Consider the following 16,972-nt stretch of genomic DNA (forward strand, 5'->3'; position numbering starts at 1 on the left):
AGAGACTGAAAGGCAGAGAGAGGAAGTTGGACAAATGGAAAGACAGAAAAAATTAGTCTCCCACTGGTGACACAAGAGATTTGAGAAGCGGCGTTAGATAAATGACAAAATATGACGTGTTTGGTGTCAAGGGAGAAACTAGCAAGACAATACAGCAGTGACCAGAACTGATATGAGAAGGAGAGCGCCTCTCTGGTGTTGATAGAGACAATGTCTTTGTCTTAAAACAACACTGTTACAGGTGGCAGGTAGAGTCACAGTTTCAAGACGAGGAAAATATTTTTTTACCATCAAATCTGCCATCGTGTCTCTCTTTCACTCTCCTGTCTGTCTCTCAGACTGTCATTCTGTATATACCACTTCTCCCTCTATTTGATGTAAGAATTGATATGTCTGGTGTAAACACACAGAGGCAGATACAGCATACAGCCATTCCTGTCTTGTTTATTTTACTACTCCGAGGTAGAAAGTGAAGCTGCCAAGCACCTACACATACAGTACAGTGTTTATTACAAGTCTTGACATAATGTTTATAACTTCTGTGTCTGTATCTCTTTTCTTAAGAGATTATATACCAAGTTTATAAAATCCATTTTTCAGTGTCTATTTAGCTGGACTTTGCAGAACCCTAAGTCATATCTTAAACTATATTAACTCATGTTTAATATTTTTACTTGACTAAAACTGTTGTGCTTGAAGGTTGCTTTAACATCTAACCTGTTTGGTGCGGTTCAAAATTAATGCCTTTCACCTACTTCATATAGTGAAATTTGAGGAAAATTTACTCATCAGTGTAAAATAAAAAATTCACGCAGCATTAAATGCTTTGATTAATTTATTGAGCCATTTAAATGAAGTGAGGCTAAATGAGTCCCTTCTCATGGACTGGCAACCTCTCTGTTTTCCTATCCTCTACCACAGTGCATGCTGGGAATTACTGCACCCCAATTGGAGAGTGAATAGAAATAAGAAGAGAAGGAAACACTCTGCTTCACGCCACTGACTTCAGTTTTTAATTTCATCAGGCTCTGGAGTCTGTTTTTATTGCTTTTGCCGTACTTGTGAACTGAGCAACCCTGTATTAATTTCAATTCTCTAACCTAATCTAATTTCTGTCCCTTCCTCCTTCACACATTCCTTCATCTTCCATTTTCCCTCTTCTGTCCTCCACTCTTTGGCTTTGTTTTATCCCAGGTGGAGCTGGAGAGAGGGAAGATCCTCCACATCAAGGCACTGGCACTGGGTGACCTGAACAAAGCTGGTCAGAGAGAGGTCTTCTTTGAACTGAATGGACAGCTGAGATCTGTGCTGGTCAAAGACACTGTTGCCATGAAGGTATATGGAGGGACATGGTGTTGGGATAGTTGATGGGTTGATGGAGGGAGGTATTGACAGATACAGACTGTTGATGAAAGAAGAGTTATGGGTTGGTCGATGAATAAATGATGGATGATGTTTTGATAGGATAGATGTCAGAGCAGGTAAATAAATAGAGAGGCTTTTAAAAGACATGTTTTTTATTATAAACTTGAATCTGAAAAAAAGAATTTTATGTAAGTGCACTTGGAAGTCACGGGCGATTTTTATTCATAGAAACAAATGGTTGTGAGGGTAGATGGAGGCTCATCAGGGAGGAGTGTTTGAATGGGTGACTGAACGACTATATCGATGGATACTTGTCTGGAGGGATGAATAAATGGAGCCAGGCATGTGTGGATGGACTGGACAGATACATGCATGAAATCTCTCCTTATCCCTCCACCCAGGAAATGAAGTTCCATCCTAAGGCTCAGAAGTCTATCAAGGGTCAGGTGGGAGCACCCATGCCTGGAAAAGTCCTGGAGGTCAAAGTGGAAGTCGGATCCAAGGTCAGTTTATTGTTAAACTCCTCTTTTCTCTCAACATTTCAGTTTTTATCAGATTTGATTACCTTGAGTGAAATGGTAATTTACCCTTGGGAGGAGAAAAAAATTTGCACTTAATTCTAGCCCAACAGATAGTTTTGGCTTTATCTCATCTTGTTAATTTGTAATTTGATTATATAGTTCCTGGTTTAAATCATAATTTTGTGTCTTGTGTTATTTATGGATGATGTTATTCCTGAAAACAAAGTATCAAGAAAATTGTCATTTTTTCAGCAATACCAAAATTATTATACTATCAGCACTAAATCACATTTCACATGGCAACCAGGCCCGCCTTTGGGATTTCTGCCTCTAGACCAGTGCAGTGGAAGCATGCAGCTGGGTATTGTTTCAAAACGTTTCAATACTACTGCTGCAATGCCCTCCTTTCAGTAGTGATACAAAACTGCTACTATTTTGTTTCCTTGCTTTGAGGAATATAAAAAAAATCTTTTTGTAGTTATCATATGTGTAATGTTGTTTGAACACATGCAGTATTACAAGAACTCTGCCTCAAACAAATTAGTCTAAAGTTGGTAAAATTACAATTTAAATCAAACTGATCAAAGTAGTAGTACTATTTGACGTGCTGCTATGGACACATTGTGGTCAGTACCACCAAAGCACCGAGGGTCCAGCCCAAAGTAGATGATTGAAATTTCATTTGTGGTGCTCACAGCACTGAAAAATTACCTGACAAAAATTCAACAGAATTATTTTCAACCAAAGGAAAAATGCTCAGTGACATCTCTACATTATCCAGAGTAATGGGGACACTGTCATTTTTCATCGCTTTTAGCGCAATGTATTAATTTCTATTCATCTCCATTGTATTGGGGTAGAGCCAGAAATCCCAGACTTATCTCAAAACCCAGACAAATTAGTACAAAACTGTGAGCATGGCCAGTTAGATAAGCGAGAAGGTGTTTTTGACTGAACTAACCCTTTAAACTGAGGGGGGGAGAAAAAAAGAAAAAAAACACACACACAGCTAGTTACTCTAATAATGTGCTATGAATGAGCAACAATGTGCTTGCGTTTGTTGTTAAAGTAAAATAACCTTTATGTGCCATTCTTTAGTATGCTTGTCTTTTTAACCTTGAATTACAGTGCTCGTTCAGTGATCTGTACATTTGACTTGTGTTGTTAATGCTCTGTGAACTATCTTTATAATCATGAAAGGTGGAGAAGGGTCAGCCACTGTGTGTCCTTTCGGCCATGAAGATGGAGACCGTGGTCAACTCCCCAATGGCCGGGACCATAAAGGCAGTCCATGTCACGGCCGACGTCTCCCTGGAGGGAGATGACCTGATACTGGAAATCGAGGAGTAGAGTGAGAGGGTAGAAGGAGGGAGGGGGTAGTCAGACAATCAGATTTGGCAAATTGTGAGAGATGGAGGAACGGGGGGATTAAAAAATAAAAAAGAACCACAAGGAAAAACAGGAATCCTTTAAAGACACTGATCTCTTCTATGGTGGTACAGCAGGACATATTGTACATATTCTGTTCGGCTATACTGAGGACACAAAATGAAGCACAGATCTACACATATCCAGACCTGAGGGGTGTAAAGAGCAGATGATGGCAGTCCTAAATAATGCATTAATTTGATTGAATAGTGGTATAATTTAGTAAGGAATTCCAATCTCCATGTAATTCTCCCAAAAGCTAAGTAATTCCCTGTATGTGGTGATTAGGTAAAAAAATAAAATAAAAAAAAAGTATCTACTAATGTCCTGTCAACTTGTAGAAGAAAATATATATTTTAGAACAACATACAGAATATTTGAAATGTGATACATTCCGTTACTTATATCTTAGTCTCAAATGTGATGTATTACAAAGAGCTAACCATGTGTAAGACTAACAGGGTCATTACATCTACTTTCCACAATTTCCATTTCTATGCTGTTGATGTTGCCTAATATATTAAAACCGTGTAGGTGAACCTATATTCAACTATAAATGTGTTTTCTTTGTAATCAGCAGGATTCAGACAAAGGAGGACAAACTTAAGGATGTATTACCAAATCATTTTTTCATATGGGAACACTATTTTCATTTTTTCTCTGACATGAGTCACTGTGCATTCTGGGAATGTGTAATCACTCGTTGCATTTAGACTCACTTTTATTTTTGTATGTAAAAAATTTAAAACTGATCTTTGGAAAACACAAAGTACACAGCTGCTGAAAGGAAAACCCCCCCACTATTTTCACAATAGGAGCACAACAAAGCAAGTGGTGCCACTTTGGTTTAATGTGTAAACAGATAAACATGCCAGAAATGTTAGATATTGCACTACGGTGAAAAGTATTCTGTTACTGTATCAGTAATAATAGATGGTGGTTTATTTTTTCTAAAGATCTGTGAAAATGAAAATGTTTTTCCCACTCATACCTGTCTTTAAAATCCCAAAGCAGAAACAAATTGTCGCAGCATTGTTAAAATGAAGCTGTAGGCCACATAGGAAACCCAAAACCAGCTGAGCTCTATCATTTCAGAGATATAAAGTCACATAGTCTTAAGGTGGCTTCTAAGGCCTTTTAATTGTCTCTGGTTTAATAACGTTGTGTTGAAAAAGCTGTCAGAGGAGCGGTCCCACCCTGTCTTTTCAGAATCTTGCAGCGATTATGGTGAATGGTATTCTGTCTGTATGGGGATTTTAATGCTAGGTGTAAATGGGATTACATGGTAGTGTAATGGAGGCATGTGGTGTTATTTTCGGAGGCTCTGCTGATTAATTTATGAATTAATTCTCTGTCAAATGATGTGAAATTAGCCGGACTAATAAGAGACTCTGGAGACTCCCAGTAGCAGCGCTCAGCTTTAAATTTGCAATGCACGCGTGTGTGTTTGCATAAATTAATCTAAATTTCTGTGTGCACGCGTTAAAGCAAATTTTAAAGACAACGTCCACCAGGCCCCATACTGTTGCACCTCCAGAACTGAAACATTCTAAGAGAAATTAAATATTCATACACACACGCACCAATGCAAAATATTCACACTAACACTCTTAGCCCTTGAGTGCTGCCTGGACCAAAAGAAAACTAAATACACTACATGCTGGTGAGGCTAAATCTCCATTGTAGCACTATCCAAAACATTTAAAAGCAATGCCGCAACAACCCTATTCAATCATCAGATGATATTGATAAAACACTGTAATTAGACTCCACTAATGTCAGCTGCAGGCCTTTGAACCATCTGAGGGTCTTGAACCTGAAAGTGATCGATGCCGAACTGAATGTGCACCTACCCTGACCAGTGATAGATAGTTAACAAGCAGGAATACATTAAGATCACATATCAATTACAGTAGTAAAGGAAGTGTCACAGTGTCCTTGTAATACAATAAAGCAGGGAGTGTTTGGGAAAGTGAGCCAGAAAAGACAACAGCTTACTTTCCAAAACATCTGTGCACCTCAGACAGACCACACTGATCGAGATACAATATTAAACTTGAATCAGTTTGTACTCGACTGGATTGTTTCCAGAATTGTTGCACCATTACCTCTGAGAATGAGTCCCCTTTTGAACTATGCATCAGTACTGAGCAGCGATGCCATACTTAATTAGAACCCTGAAATGTCTCCTCACTATACCTCCTGGCTGTCTCAGTCTGTATGAGTCTTTTGAAAGAGATGGAGATAAATTGATGGGAATGTATGAATGAGTGTTTTTGACAAGCTGTTGCACAATAATGTAATGATCCCCCCTCCTCCTCCTTTTTTAGCTCCTCTCACTTCTTATCTGCTTTTCCTGCCTCATCTATCCAACCACCTTTTCATCATATTTTCCTCTCCCTTCCCTCCACAGTGTAAATTTGCACATGTTAGATGTTGGCACCAACTCATACAATAATGTAAACTGTATCGCTATGTTTCTCTGTCTTAGCCAGCAGCAATTCCAACGTACTACTGTATGTGTCTGGGGAAAAAAAAGAATAAATCAGAGGAAAAAATACACACAGCCGGAAAATGTTTTGTTTCAGAAAGGGGGCTATTACGTTGACATTCTTGAGCTCATGCTATCTAGAAGTGAACTGTCACGGAGAGTATGAAAATAGGGTCTGTGACATTTCTATTTTTGTATTGCTTTCATTTGTGTGTTTTTATGAATCCAAACAAACTGTTTGCTCTCAGTTTAGGAGGCATGACTGCCTACAGATTCAAAATGTCTCCATGGAATTTCTATCAAAGAATGTTCACTAGTTGTCAAAATTTCTTTCATTTGGTATTTCTAAATAATCCTGATTTGCAATCTACATTTTGCTTTAATGATTTTACTTTACTAATGTAGTTTACATTTACCTGTTCACAGTTTAAGTATCCTCAAGTCCTCAGAGCGATTAAGAGCTGGAGCGCACAAAAAGGGAAACATAGTATCAAATAAAAGCGATAACTGTTCTCTCTGTACTTATAAATAAACTTTACTGTATCTGAATTTGCTTGTGTTGGTGTGTATTCAACATTTTATATAGCAGGCAAGAGTTAAAATCTGAGCACTGCAAGATTAAGAGCACAAGGAAGACTCCAGTGAAGGCCAGCTTTGGTTTATGGTTTCCAAGAACAAAGACCGTCATCACAAACTCGAATGATCCTGTCTGTCAAGGTCTCACCACAAAGCAGACTTATCAGCTCAATGCTGGCCAGAGGAAAATGTATATTTCATCTGAAAGCCTAAGTCCTACATTACATATCAAGCTGTCAAATTGCAGCTCTTTCAGAATAATGAGTCCAACTAGTAATTAGATTTTAACAATACATTCACAAGCAAAAACCCTTCCAATCACTGCAAGTAATTTTTTTTTCTGTACAAGTTTTCTCACAGTTGTTCGAGCCAGAGTGTCTTTGGGTTATTTTATTCTCTCAATCCACCCTCCATGCTCTTCAGAATTCAGTTTGTATCTGAATGTGTTGAGGGATTTTCTGTGCTTTCCAAACAGGCTAATTCCTGTGTGGTTGGATGTGGATTTACCCTAACACCCTGCTGTCTTTTAAAGAGGTTCTGTAGATCCGATTAATACTGATTAACCACACTAAATCAATCAAGTCTGTCGCTCAACTGGCATTATTGATCAGCCGCCACTTCCACTGTTAGGTATGTGTTCGCTGGGGGAAGCTGAGCATCACTAACAATAATGTACCACTACGCCATGCATGGCTGGCTGTCACCTCTTTGTAAAATAGGTTAACTCTAAGTGTGCAGAGAGGAAGTGCTGCTATGGGGCCGGGATGAAAGAATAGCTTGATACCTAATAGTCGTCAAATTAAATCACAGGGCTCATCTTGTAACACAATGGATGTTATGACCCACGTGTTGACTGACTTGAGTGACAACTTTGATTAATAACAATCAAATTAGCATATGTGAATAGAAGAGTGGAGGATAAATCTGCCTGCCATGACCTTAATTATTTCTAGTGAGATCCTCTGTGAGTAAATGCATCATGGTAATAAAGTAGTCCCTGAATTTAGCTGGTTTTGGTCGAGTGGAGATAAAAACATTTGAGGGCTGTTTCACATATCAGCTACCTGACATTTCCTTAAGTTTATGTGCTGTTAATCAGAATACTTGATGTCAAACTTCTTACATGAAGACAGCAAATGTCACAAAGTTCCCTCTTCTGACAATCTTTCAAGTGCCTTCAACAGTTTTATGAAAAATAATCTTAACACGCCGTCACACTGCGTGCAAGATGCAGACTATCGATGATTGATGTGCATTAGACCCACATTTACTACGAAAAGATTCCTATGTTCTCTCTTAATGAGGCCTCTGGTGGCATCCTTTTGGTCAAAGCAATAATCTGCGTTTCAGTTGAATATTTATGCAGTAATAATGATCACATTAATGGAAGGCTTACTAATTTACAATAACAGATTAGTGTGTTCCCATGGCAATGAAGATAGAAAGTTTTATTGAGAAAATTGTTTTGAATGTTTAATTCCATCTTTTTATGTGTGGGACAAAATCTTTAAGTAAAACAGACTGGAATTGGTTTTCAAAATGAGGCTAAACTATCTTATAACTGTATTCCCTGTTTGGTACACAGTATGGGCATCAGTAATCACATTTTGTTGAAGATAATTGGGTGCTTGGCAACTTAATGATGGAGCCGGCTCTTTTTTTAAAAGGTACCCTGTGGAGTTTTGATTGTAAACAAACTTTTGTTTAATTCAACATTTCTCACATATTGTGAATCCTTAAACAGGTTGAATACATTTCAAATCTTAAAATGTAGACAGCAAGTAACAAATATTTCAATTTTTCATGAATAAATTGATTGAGTCTATAAAAATGTATATAATACCAAAAAATGTCCATTGCAGTTTCCTAAAGCTATGAAACATGTTTTGGGCTGCAAATTATAATTATTCAATTATTCATTTGTTCTACAAAATGAAAAATGCCCCTCCAACATTCCTTTAGCCCACGTTCATGTTATCAGATTCCTAATTTTGTCCAACCAACAGTCCAAAACAAAGATATTTAATTAACTGTCACATAAGACAAAGAGAAGAAGCAAATTCTAACAGCTGGGAAACTGGAACAAGGGAATATCTGGCTTTAGAAATGACTTAAATGATTGACAAGCAGTCAGTCAGTTGGACTAAATAATATATGGCAGAGGAATGCCGCAAATGATCTCATCTGAGAGGCTGGAACCAGCAAAGTTTTGGCAGTGTTGCTTGATAAATTTAATTTAATTTAATTTTGATAAGCAATTAACTGTCAAATTGTTACGAAGCACAAATATTTGTAGAGCCTTTATATAAACATTTTAAGCCTGCGTTGTTACGAGCGATTGGGCCTCTCTCTTTTTAGCCTCCTTATAGCACAGCAGTTGGCAGAGACCTGCTGCCCTATAGCGCCTATAGTCGTGTAAAAAAAAAAAAAAAAAACCCTACAGGTATCTTTAAATAACACACTGTGTCGGACTGATAAAGGTTTAGCATTAATTACTAATGTCACATCATAGCTAAAGCTACGGTAGGAGGTTTAGATTAATGAGCTCCAGTCAATGTCAATATCCAGTCAGCTACTCAGAGAAAAGCTGCGCAGTTTTGTGTCAACATATGGCCACTTTCCAACACTTGGCTTTTTCTCCCCTTAGTTGACACTGTGCCTCAAAATGGGTCAAGGACCTGCGTTGATGGGGTCTCAACTTCACAAGAGCAGCAAATGTTTTCATTTCCCTGGGTCCTGAGGTCACAGACTAAGTTTCTAATTTGGACTGAAACTGTTTAATAACTCCTGGGTCTAATCTATAAATGAGTACCAGAGTTCAAATCCCCTTTGAGGCTTTTCTTTGCTCATCCCTTTGTCCGCTTTGCCTCCGGCCAAATGAATAGCAAATACCCTCGCATGAGAGCTGTGAAGTCTTGGCAACTCTGATTGTCAAACACCTAATGAAGAAGCTCTCTGAAATTTTGGCAGAGCCATGTGGCAGCAGCTGGCTGTGCAGCCAACTTTCTAAAACATGCATGAGTCTCTTACATGGGCCACAGGGGTCCTCTGCCCTGTTGAGGTGCAACTTTCCCCTTTAATCCTTTTGCTGCTGTCCGATAATCCCTTCAGTGCTTGCTTTGCTGCTTTCTTTACTGTAATCCCCCTTCCTGAATAAAGAGAGAATAGACGAGGAGGACGGGCTACATAGTGTCTCAGGCAGACGGGATGGGCGGCTCTGTCAGCCTTTAAGCTTCCTGTCAATCAGCACAACCAGGTTCTGATCCATTCAGACACTAAAACTGCCATATTGCTTTAGATTTTAAACCGTAAATTCAAGCCAGAGACATGAAATGGATACTAAAAAACACTGAGCCAATGCAATAGTCAGATGTTTAAGAAGCAGATATGAGAACTGATAATCATGGAGTAAAATCAGGAATGAAATGAAACACAGCACAGCATCAAATGCATATCACTTTCAAATGAGGGATTTTGAGCAATCGTCTGGCAGGTGTGATCCACTGCCATCTCCATTCCTTTTCCATTACTCATCCCTATTCAAAGACTGCTTTTAGGTACAATTTTCCACCTGTCTGAGAAGCAGCAGCCAGGGGCTTCCAGGGCAGTAAAGCCTCACATGCTGCATGTCCACAGAGAAACATCCCTGCAGGCACATCTCGTGTTAACGCCGACATCTGGCTCCGTTCAATTTCTTGATGCAATGATCTCATAACTCGCAAGGTGCATACCACTGAACGTTTGGGATACAGTGTGTTCCAGCTATTAACACTGTTAAATGACAAGTAGCGAGACACAGGAAACTACTGTATCTGCCAGTACTCTCCTCCTCTAGACTCAGCTCTATTATTAAACTATTAGCAGCACGGCAGCATCACTAAGCCATGAGCAACCTCACAAGTGATGAGTTAACACACAGTTTCACACGTCAATTAACTGGACAGATCAATGCTGTGTGCTTATCACACTGACAATTCTAATGAATGCATCAAATGATGGCCAGTAGCTTGTCACGACATGGATCGTTTCCTGTTGCCCCTCCAGAGTCAATCTCCGTCAAGTCCTTTTGATGCAAGTATGTGTGATCTGATGTGTGAGAAATAAAGAGTGTTAAAACCGCATGCGCGTATGTGATGAGACATCTAATTAAGTACTGAAACTGCTCCACAGAACTGGTTTACCCCCAGGTGTCAGAAATGGCAAAAAAAAAACACACACACAGCTGATGCACTCTGTTCCTTGTTTTAACACACCAAGGCTTTAAATTGTGTGTTAAACTGTGAGTGTGTTCCATGTGCATGTCTGTAAAGTGTGACCTCTCTTTGCCACTGTGGGCTTAAAGTGTTCCAGCTCGAATCAAAGCACTGCAGCAAATACAACAGCGAAGCTGAAGAGCAGAAACAGATACACACACACACACACACAGCCAGACAGGGAGGATTCAATGCGACAGAGGCAGAGTGAGCTAACAGAGGAGAGAAGAGCGACTCAGACTGCGACACAGAGCCGAGACAGGAATTAAGGAATCTGAAAGCAAAGAGAGGGAGAAGATCAAAGAAGAAGTGCTAGTTTCATTCACGTGCATCAGAGACACGGAGCCAATCATCAGATGTCTTTATGTGCCCCTAAATCCTCCGCATTGGTGTCAGAATATTGCACCGGGGCAACAGGCAGAAGAGCAGGGCAAAAGAACAAACATTACGAGCACACTCTCTATCCCTCTCATTCTCTCTCTCTTACACACAAACACCTCTAAGCACCTTCTGTCCAGCAAGTGCCAGAGGAAAACAGGAATATGTCCAAGGTTGACAGTCACTTGCCTATGTGATCTTTCAAGCTGTCTGAGCACAGACGTCCGTCTTTATATGCATTAAAACAAGTGATGCACATTAGCTTTGATTCACACTGGGTAATCCGGGCTCAGCATGGGAGAAGTCACACTTGTGCTGGCAGCCTGTGAGCTCCACCTATGGCAAATATCAGCTTTTACTGTCACAGCTCCACAAGATCAGACCTAAAACCAGGAAGGTACATCTGAAAAGACTATTCCACTATCTTCACTAAGCTTGAACTTTTGTTTTGTTTTGAATGAATGGTGCCTGGTGATAGCTCAAGCGATGAATGGAGAACATTTCGTACTAAATTGTTGTATAGACCAGTTCATAAATTTGGTGCTCATTCTATGTACATACACAACTATGAGCTCTCCATCCTCCTGCTACTTCCACTGCCTGTGTTCGCAAATTGAGCTCCCTCTACCTACACCGGAAATACAACAATGAGAACAACTAAATTGTGTGTTTGTCTACATAGAAACATGATGACAGGTAGGAGTTGGCAGAATGGAGGTTTAACCTGCTTAGACTCAGCAGAGGAACCGGAGAAGTCTGTTCCACTCCTTTCTAAATGATGGTTCTAATGTACTATTTTTGTTGATAACCGATAACAATAAAAAAATAAAAAAAACTTTGCTGTTAGATTTTGAAAGTTAATGTCTGAAGCCCTCTACATTTCTAAAGAGGAAAGGAAAAATACAGGAAAAATATAAAGTCAAACACTGTGTCACTGTTAAAATAACACCTTTGCGCTGGTCCTCCCTACTGTTGCTTCAAAATCCTTTTTGGTGGTCTTGATGTCTTATTGTTTTTGCATATCCGTCTTGCTGTAGACATCATGACATGTCCTAACATTCAGCTAAATTATACTTCACATCAGAACATTTTCTGGCAGTGAAAGAAAAACAGCTACAATATCTGGTTTTGCTGTCAGCCCAGTTTCAGTACGCCAGAATGTACAGAATGTAAAGCAGCCACAAGACAGGTTGTGTTATCAGTGCTGCAGCTTTTTAGTTAGACTGGCAAAAACTCTTCAGCTATCACTGTACTATCCATCCACAGCTGGATAGAAGAAATTCACAACTCGGAGCTGTCAGAAGTCATCCCGGGAAATCAACAACTTAAGTGGAAGCAGGTGAGGCTAAAGTGGATACAAAAAAACAACTGTAAATTACAAAGCTTCATCACAAAACAACTCCAAGAAGGCATCATCACTATCAGAGATAGATGATATGCTGTATATACAGCAGTTCGTGAGCGATTTGGGTGTTGCCGATTGTTGCTAATTCCAACATCCAACTGCAAAGGAACTTTTTCTTTTTTCTCCAGTCCACCATTCATAATCACACATTGATTTCTTCTTAACAAGCAACTCTATAATGATTCATGCAATTATTATCTGCGATAATGCTCCAGTATCCCTTATATGGAATATTAGAAAACAAGCCTAAAATAATTCATCAGATGGTACCTAAACACGTCTTCTAAAAGATCCCCAATTCAACAGCTATATTAAAATAGAGTGGTCATCCTTCCTAATAAATAAACGATTCTCCAAACACCTCACCAGCACTCTTCTTGGAAAGTGGGAAAGCAGTACTGAGGTGCAAAATCATTTCATATGCAATTCATAACAAAACATAGAAAAGGAACGACAAACCAAATTGGAACTGAAAATCAAGGATATGGAAGACATCAAGTAATCTCGCAGAGGAGACTCAAACAGAACTAATGAGACTTAAATATGAATTAAATTAAAATAATAAATTTAAAAATATATATATAATTAAAAATAATTTGACGAAAATTTTTAATCAAAAAAAAAAAAAAAAATCTGGTAAATACCTTGCAACTCATATAAAATGGAACAAAGAAAAAACTAAAAATCTCAGTTATCAAGGACTCAGCAGGGAGGCCTCCCAATCCCCAGAAGACATCAATAACATTTTTAAAAGCTTCTATACCAAACTTTACTCAGTAGAAAATGATCCCAGGGAAGAAGACATCATCTCCTTCCTTAACAGTATTGATCTCCCAGATCTCAATGAAGAACAAGAAAACAAACTTGATTCTCCATTGACAGAAGATGAACTTCCCAACACTCTTAATCATATGCCAAACAACAAAACACCAGGACCTGATGGCTTCTCTGCTGAGTTCTACAAGTATTTTTTGAATATTATAAAACCAGCTTCAAGACCTTCTCAGAACCTGAATATTGCTGCAATTTTACTCTTCTTGAAACCCAACAAAGATCCCACTCTCACATCCAGTTACTGACCCCTCTCGCTTATCAGTACAGATATAAAAATAATTAGTATAGCATTAGCTACAAGAATTGGGAAAGTCACCCCATTTATAATTCACTCAGACCAAATCAGCTTCAAAGGTCGAGACTCATCAAACAATACATTTAGGTTATTCAATTTAATCAACCACTCTTTGCTTCAACAAAAATATTTTATTATTGTTATACTAGATGCAGAAAAAGCCTTTGATAAACTTAATTGCAAATTTTTATTTCCAACATTAGAGAAATTCAGATTTGGAGAGTAATTTTTTTACCGGGTCAAAATTCTATGTACCACACCAATGGCCACTGTCATTACTAATGGTTTAACCTCACAAAGCTTCACTCTACACAGGGTTACTAAGAAAGGATGCCCACTCTCTCCATCACTCTTTTCCATTTTATTTGAACGTCTGGCGTCTCAACGTCTTGATTTAGAATGATCCAAAGTTTTTACTTTTACTTTTTGGTTCCTCGAAATCAAAAGACATCACCCATCTTAAACATCTTCTTCAAAATAACGTACTAGTTTCATTTTCTGATTTGGTCCAGAAATATGCCATAGATAACAAACTCTTGGATTATTTACAAATTAAATCATCAATCAAAAGTAAGATCAATTTAAATAATTTTAATTTAGAATTTACCCCTCAAATTACAGAACTAACCAATATCAAATCAACAAAACAACTTCAATAGAAGATATATAAAATAATAAACAGATGTGATGCAAAAAGGTCGCTACCCATACTACAATGGGAACAAGATTTATTAATCACCCTCAACGCTGACTTCTGGACAAAAATCTGTCACGACAACTCCTATATGAGCAACATTCAGCTCATCCAATATAAAATAATACACAGAGTTAATTAATCTGTGCAGAAGATGTTTAAAATGGGACTGGTCCACTTGGAAATCTGTTAACATTGCACAGAAAATACCCCAGACAGACACTTACTTCCATGCTCTCTTGCACTGCTCACCTGTCCAACATTTCTGGTAGCAAATTACCCCATCATTCCTCCCGCCCTGCGGGGCTGCCCTATCCCACTATCACCATTTCTCTGCTTACCAGGAAGTATCTATCTAATTAATATAATTGAAAATTCCAGGAGACAAATTCTCATCGCTTTAACTATCAGCAAGAAAACTATTCTTGTGAACTGGAAAACAAGGAAATTATTACACACTGGAAAAACCCACTCTACATTTCATTTCATTGGAGAACCAGTCCACAATCATTATCAAAGACTCTGTTTGGCCACCACTTATTACCTGAATATATAGTCTCCATATTTTTCCTCTGCCTGAGGACCAATCTAAACAAATATGCATTTTCAACGTGCGGACACACGTGCAAATTCAGTCACACTCCTCTATGACCTTTTTATTCCTTTATTTGCTTTCATTATTTATTTCATTACCTTTTTTTTTTTTTTTTTTTTTTTAAAAAACAACCCAAACTGTTCAATACACAATGGATTTTTTTCCCCACATATTTCTATCTATACCTATCTATACCTTCATTTACTGTAATTTATTTGGATGTTTTGATTGGTTTTCTACTTTTTTTCTGTCTTACAAATAATCTCCACTGACACCGCATCTTCAATATGTATACAAACATGCAACACACACCCCTCCATTTTTTTGTTTATATTTCTACCCATACCAACTACCATTTTTATTTTTATTGTTAATTATTTGTTTAGTCTGTATTGATGTATTTTTGATGTTTTTTTCCCCCACTGATTTGTTGCCTGGAACTTCATTCCCTCTGTCTGTGTCTCAAGGGCAAATTTTGTCTTTGTGTTGCGTGCCCCTTCATATACAATTGTGAGAATATTTGTAGTGAGTACCTCAAACGGAATCACTGAACATGCCTAAAATAGTTTGAAGTGGTCAAGATCCAGATTTTGACCATATTTTCCTCACACTGGTGCACTGTGAAATATTCTGTAAGATAATACTGAGGCAAAGCTCAGGAAGAAATCACTAAGTTCAAGGGTTTCTTTGTAAAGATAATGGTGGTGGTTTGCTGATAAACTGGAGAAGGATATAAGTGTCTTATTTTCCATGACACTGACACCTATTAGCAGCTACAACATGCTAACACCTTCAGTGTAGGCACAGACACTAAAAGTAAATAACATGGCATCAACACAACTGAGTGAGAAAACATACGCACGCACGCACGCACGCACCCCTATGCTCCTATAGTATAAGTGACAAAACCACTAATGGGTTCTTCATTGGCACCATGCACCATCCCTCCCCCAAGTTTAGTGCAAATCGGTTCAGTCATTTTTACATAATCCTGCTGACAAATAAAAAAAACAAAAAACTAATCAACAAACAGACATGGGTGAAAACATAACCTTGGCAGACGTAATAACACACATACTGCTAACAGAGTACTCTGCACTCTGAATGACAGCTTTCAGATGAGGCTAGATTGGAGAGCTACAGCTCTTACTGGAATGATTTCTAAATGAAGCCTACACCCTCAGTAAACTACAAAGATAATCTTTTTCACTGGGAGCTGACAATTTTACCACTGATATAACAGAATCTGAGGTTTTATTGATGCCTGTGTAGTCTGTGACAAAGATGCAACCCACCAGTGATGTAGAAAGAATAACTTTTGAGAAGACAGAATAAGAACAGAATTTAAAGTGAGCTATTACAAAGTGACTCGCTGTGTATTGCCTCAGTTGCTTGTAAAGGTGGTTCCACACACTGGGTCTCCTTTGGTCTTCAGTCCAGACAGTGGATCAGACAGGAGAGCTCTGCCCAGAGACCTCGGGGCATCTGGCTTGAAAAGAGCTTGAAGGGTAGAAATGTAGCTAGGGGCGAAACCATGTAGTAGCTTCAGAATAATCTGTAAAATCAGTTTCCCCAACATCCAGTATGGGGAGGCCAAATATGATACCGGACAAAACCTGTGCAGCAGCGGTCTAGACAAAGACATTGCTTTCGAGTAAAACAGGGCATACAAATTGTTCAGTTTTTTAAAAACAGTTCTCATCTTTAGACGGCACAACTGGACAACTCTTTATAAACATCAAAGTCAGAGCTTCAAGAGGTTGATACAGACAAAATGCTACAGGCCACAAAGTCAGGAACTTTTTTAGACAGTTTGGCTAGAGCAGATTAAATGCCAAAGAATAAGACATTTACCAGATAGTGTCACTGTATTTAACACATTCTTTTCACAAAACATTTAGCACAATAAGGAGTCAACTAGATAGACAGAGTGAATCCGTAGTTTAATTCTAACCATTAATTTAGGAGTAAAAAGTAAACACACCAAAAATGTCTGATGTGATGGCTGATTGTTAAAAAGCAAACATTAAATCAGATTTAGGCTTAGATGTTTTGTTTTTCTAAGGTACAGCAGTGCCAAGATTTTTTGAAACACTTCCTCTGTATTTTCTTCTGGAACTTTAACGGCAGTAAAAGA

At 38.4% G+C, this 16,972-nt stretch overlaps 1 protein-coding gene and 1 long non-coding RNA gene across 4 annotated transcripts in view; one reads left to right on the forward strand and one right to left on the reverse strand.

Moving 5' to 3' along the window:
* Positions 1–5,874, forward strand: part of LOC120797585 (pyruvate carboxylase, mitochondrial-like) — a 283,931-nt gene extending 278,057 nt beyond the window's left edge. For 2 of the 3 annotated variants that reach the window (XM_040141375.1, XM_040141376.1), the window contains exons 25-27: positions 1,195–1,335; positions 1,767–1,868; positions 3,087–3,236. In XM_040141375.1, the coding sequence (XP_039997309.1) occupies positions 1,195–1,335; positions 1,767–1,868; positions 3,087–3,236 (393 nt within the window). Of the gene's footprint in view, positions 1–1,194; positions 1,336–1,766; positions 1,869–3,086 lie in introns of all 3 variants that reach the window. The other variant, XM_040141374.1, reaches the window with a different exon arrangement.
* Positions 1–16,972, reverse strand: part of LOC120797587 — a 41,182-nt gene that overhangs the window by 998 nt on the left and 23,212 nt on the right. The gene's annotated exons all lie outside the window — the stretch shown is intronic.

Source organism: Xiphias gladius, chromosome 12 (assembly GCF_016859285.1).
Source record: "Xiphias gladius isolate SHS-SW01 ecotype Sanya breed wild chromosome 12, ASM1685928v1, whole genome shotgun sequence".
Lineage (NCBI taxonomy): Eukaryota > Metazoa > Chordata > Actinopteri > Istiophoriformes > Xiphiidae > Xiphias > Xiphias gladius.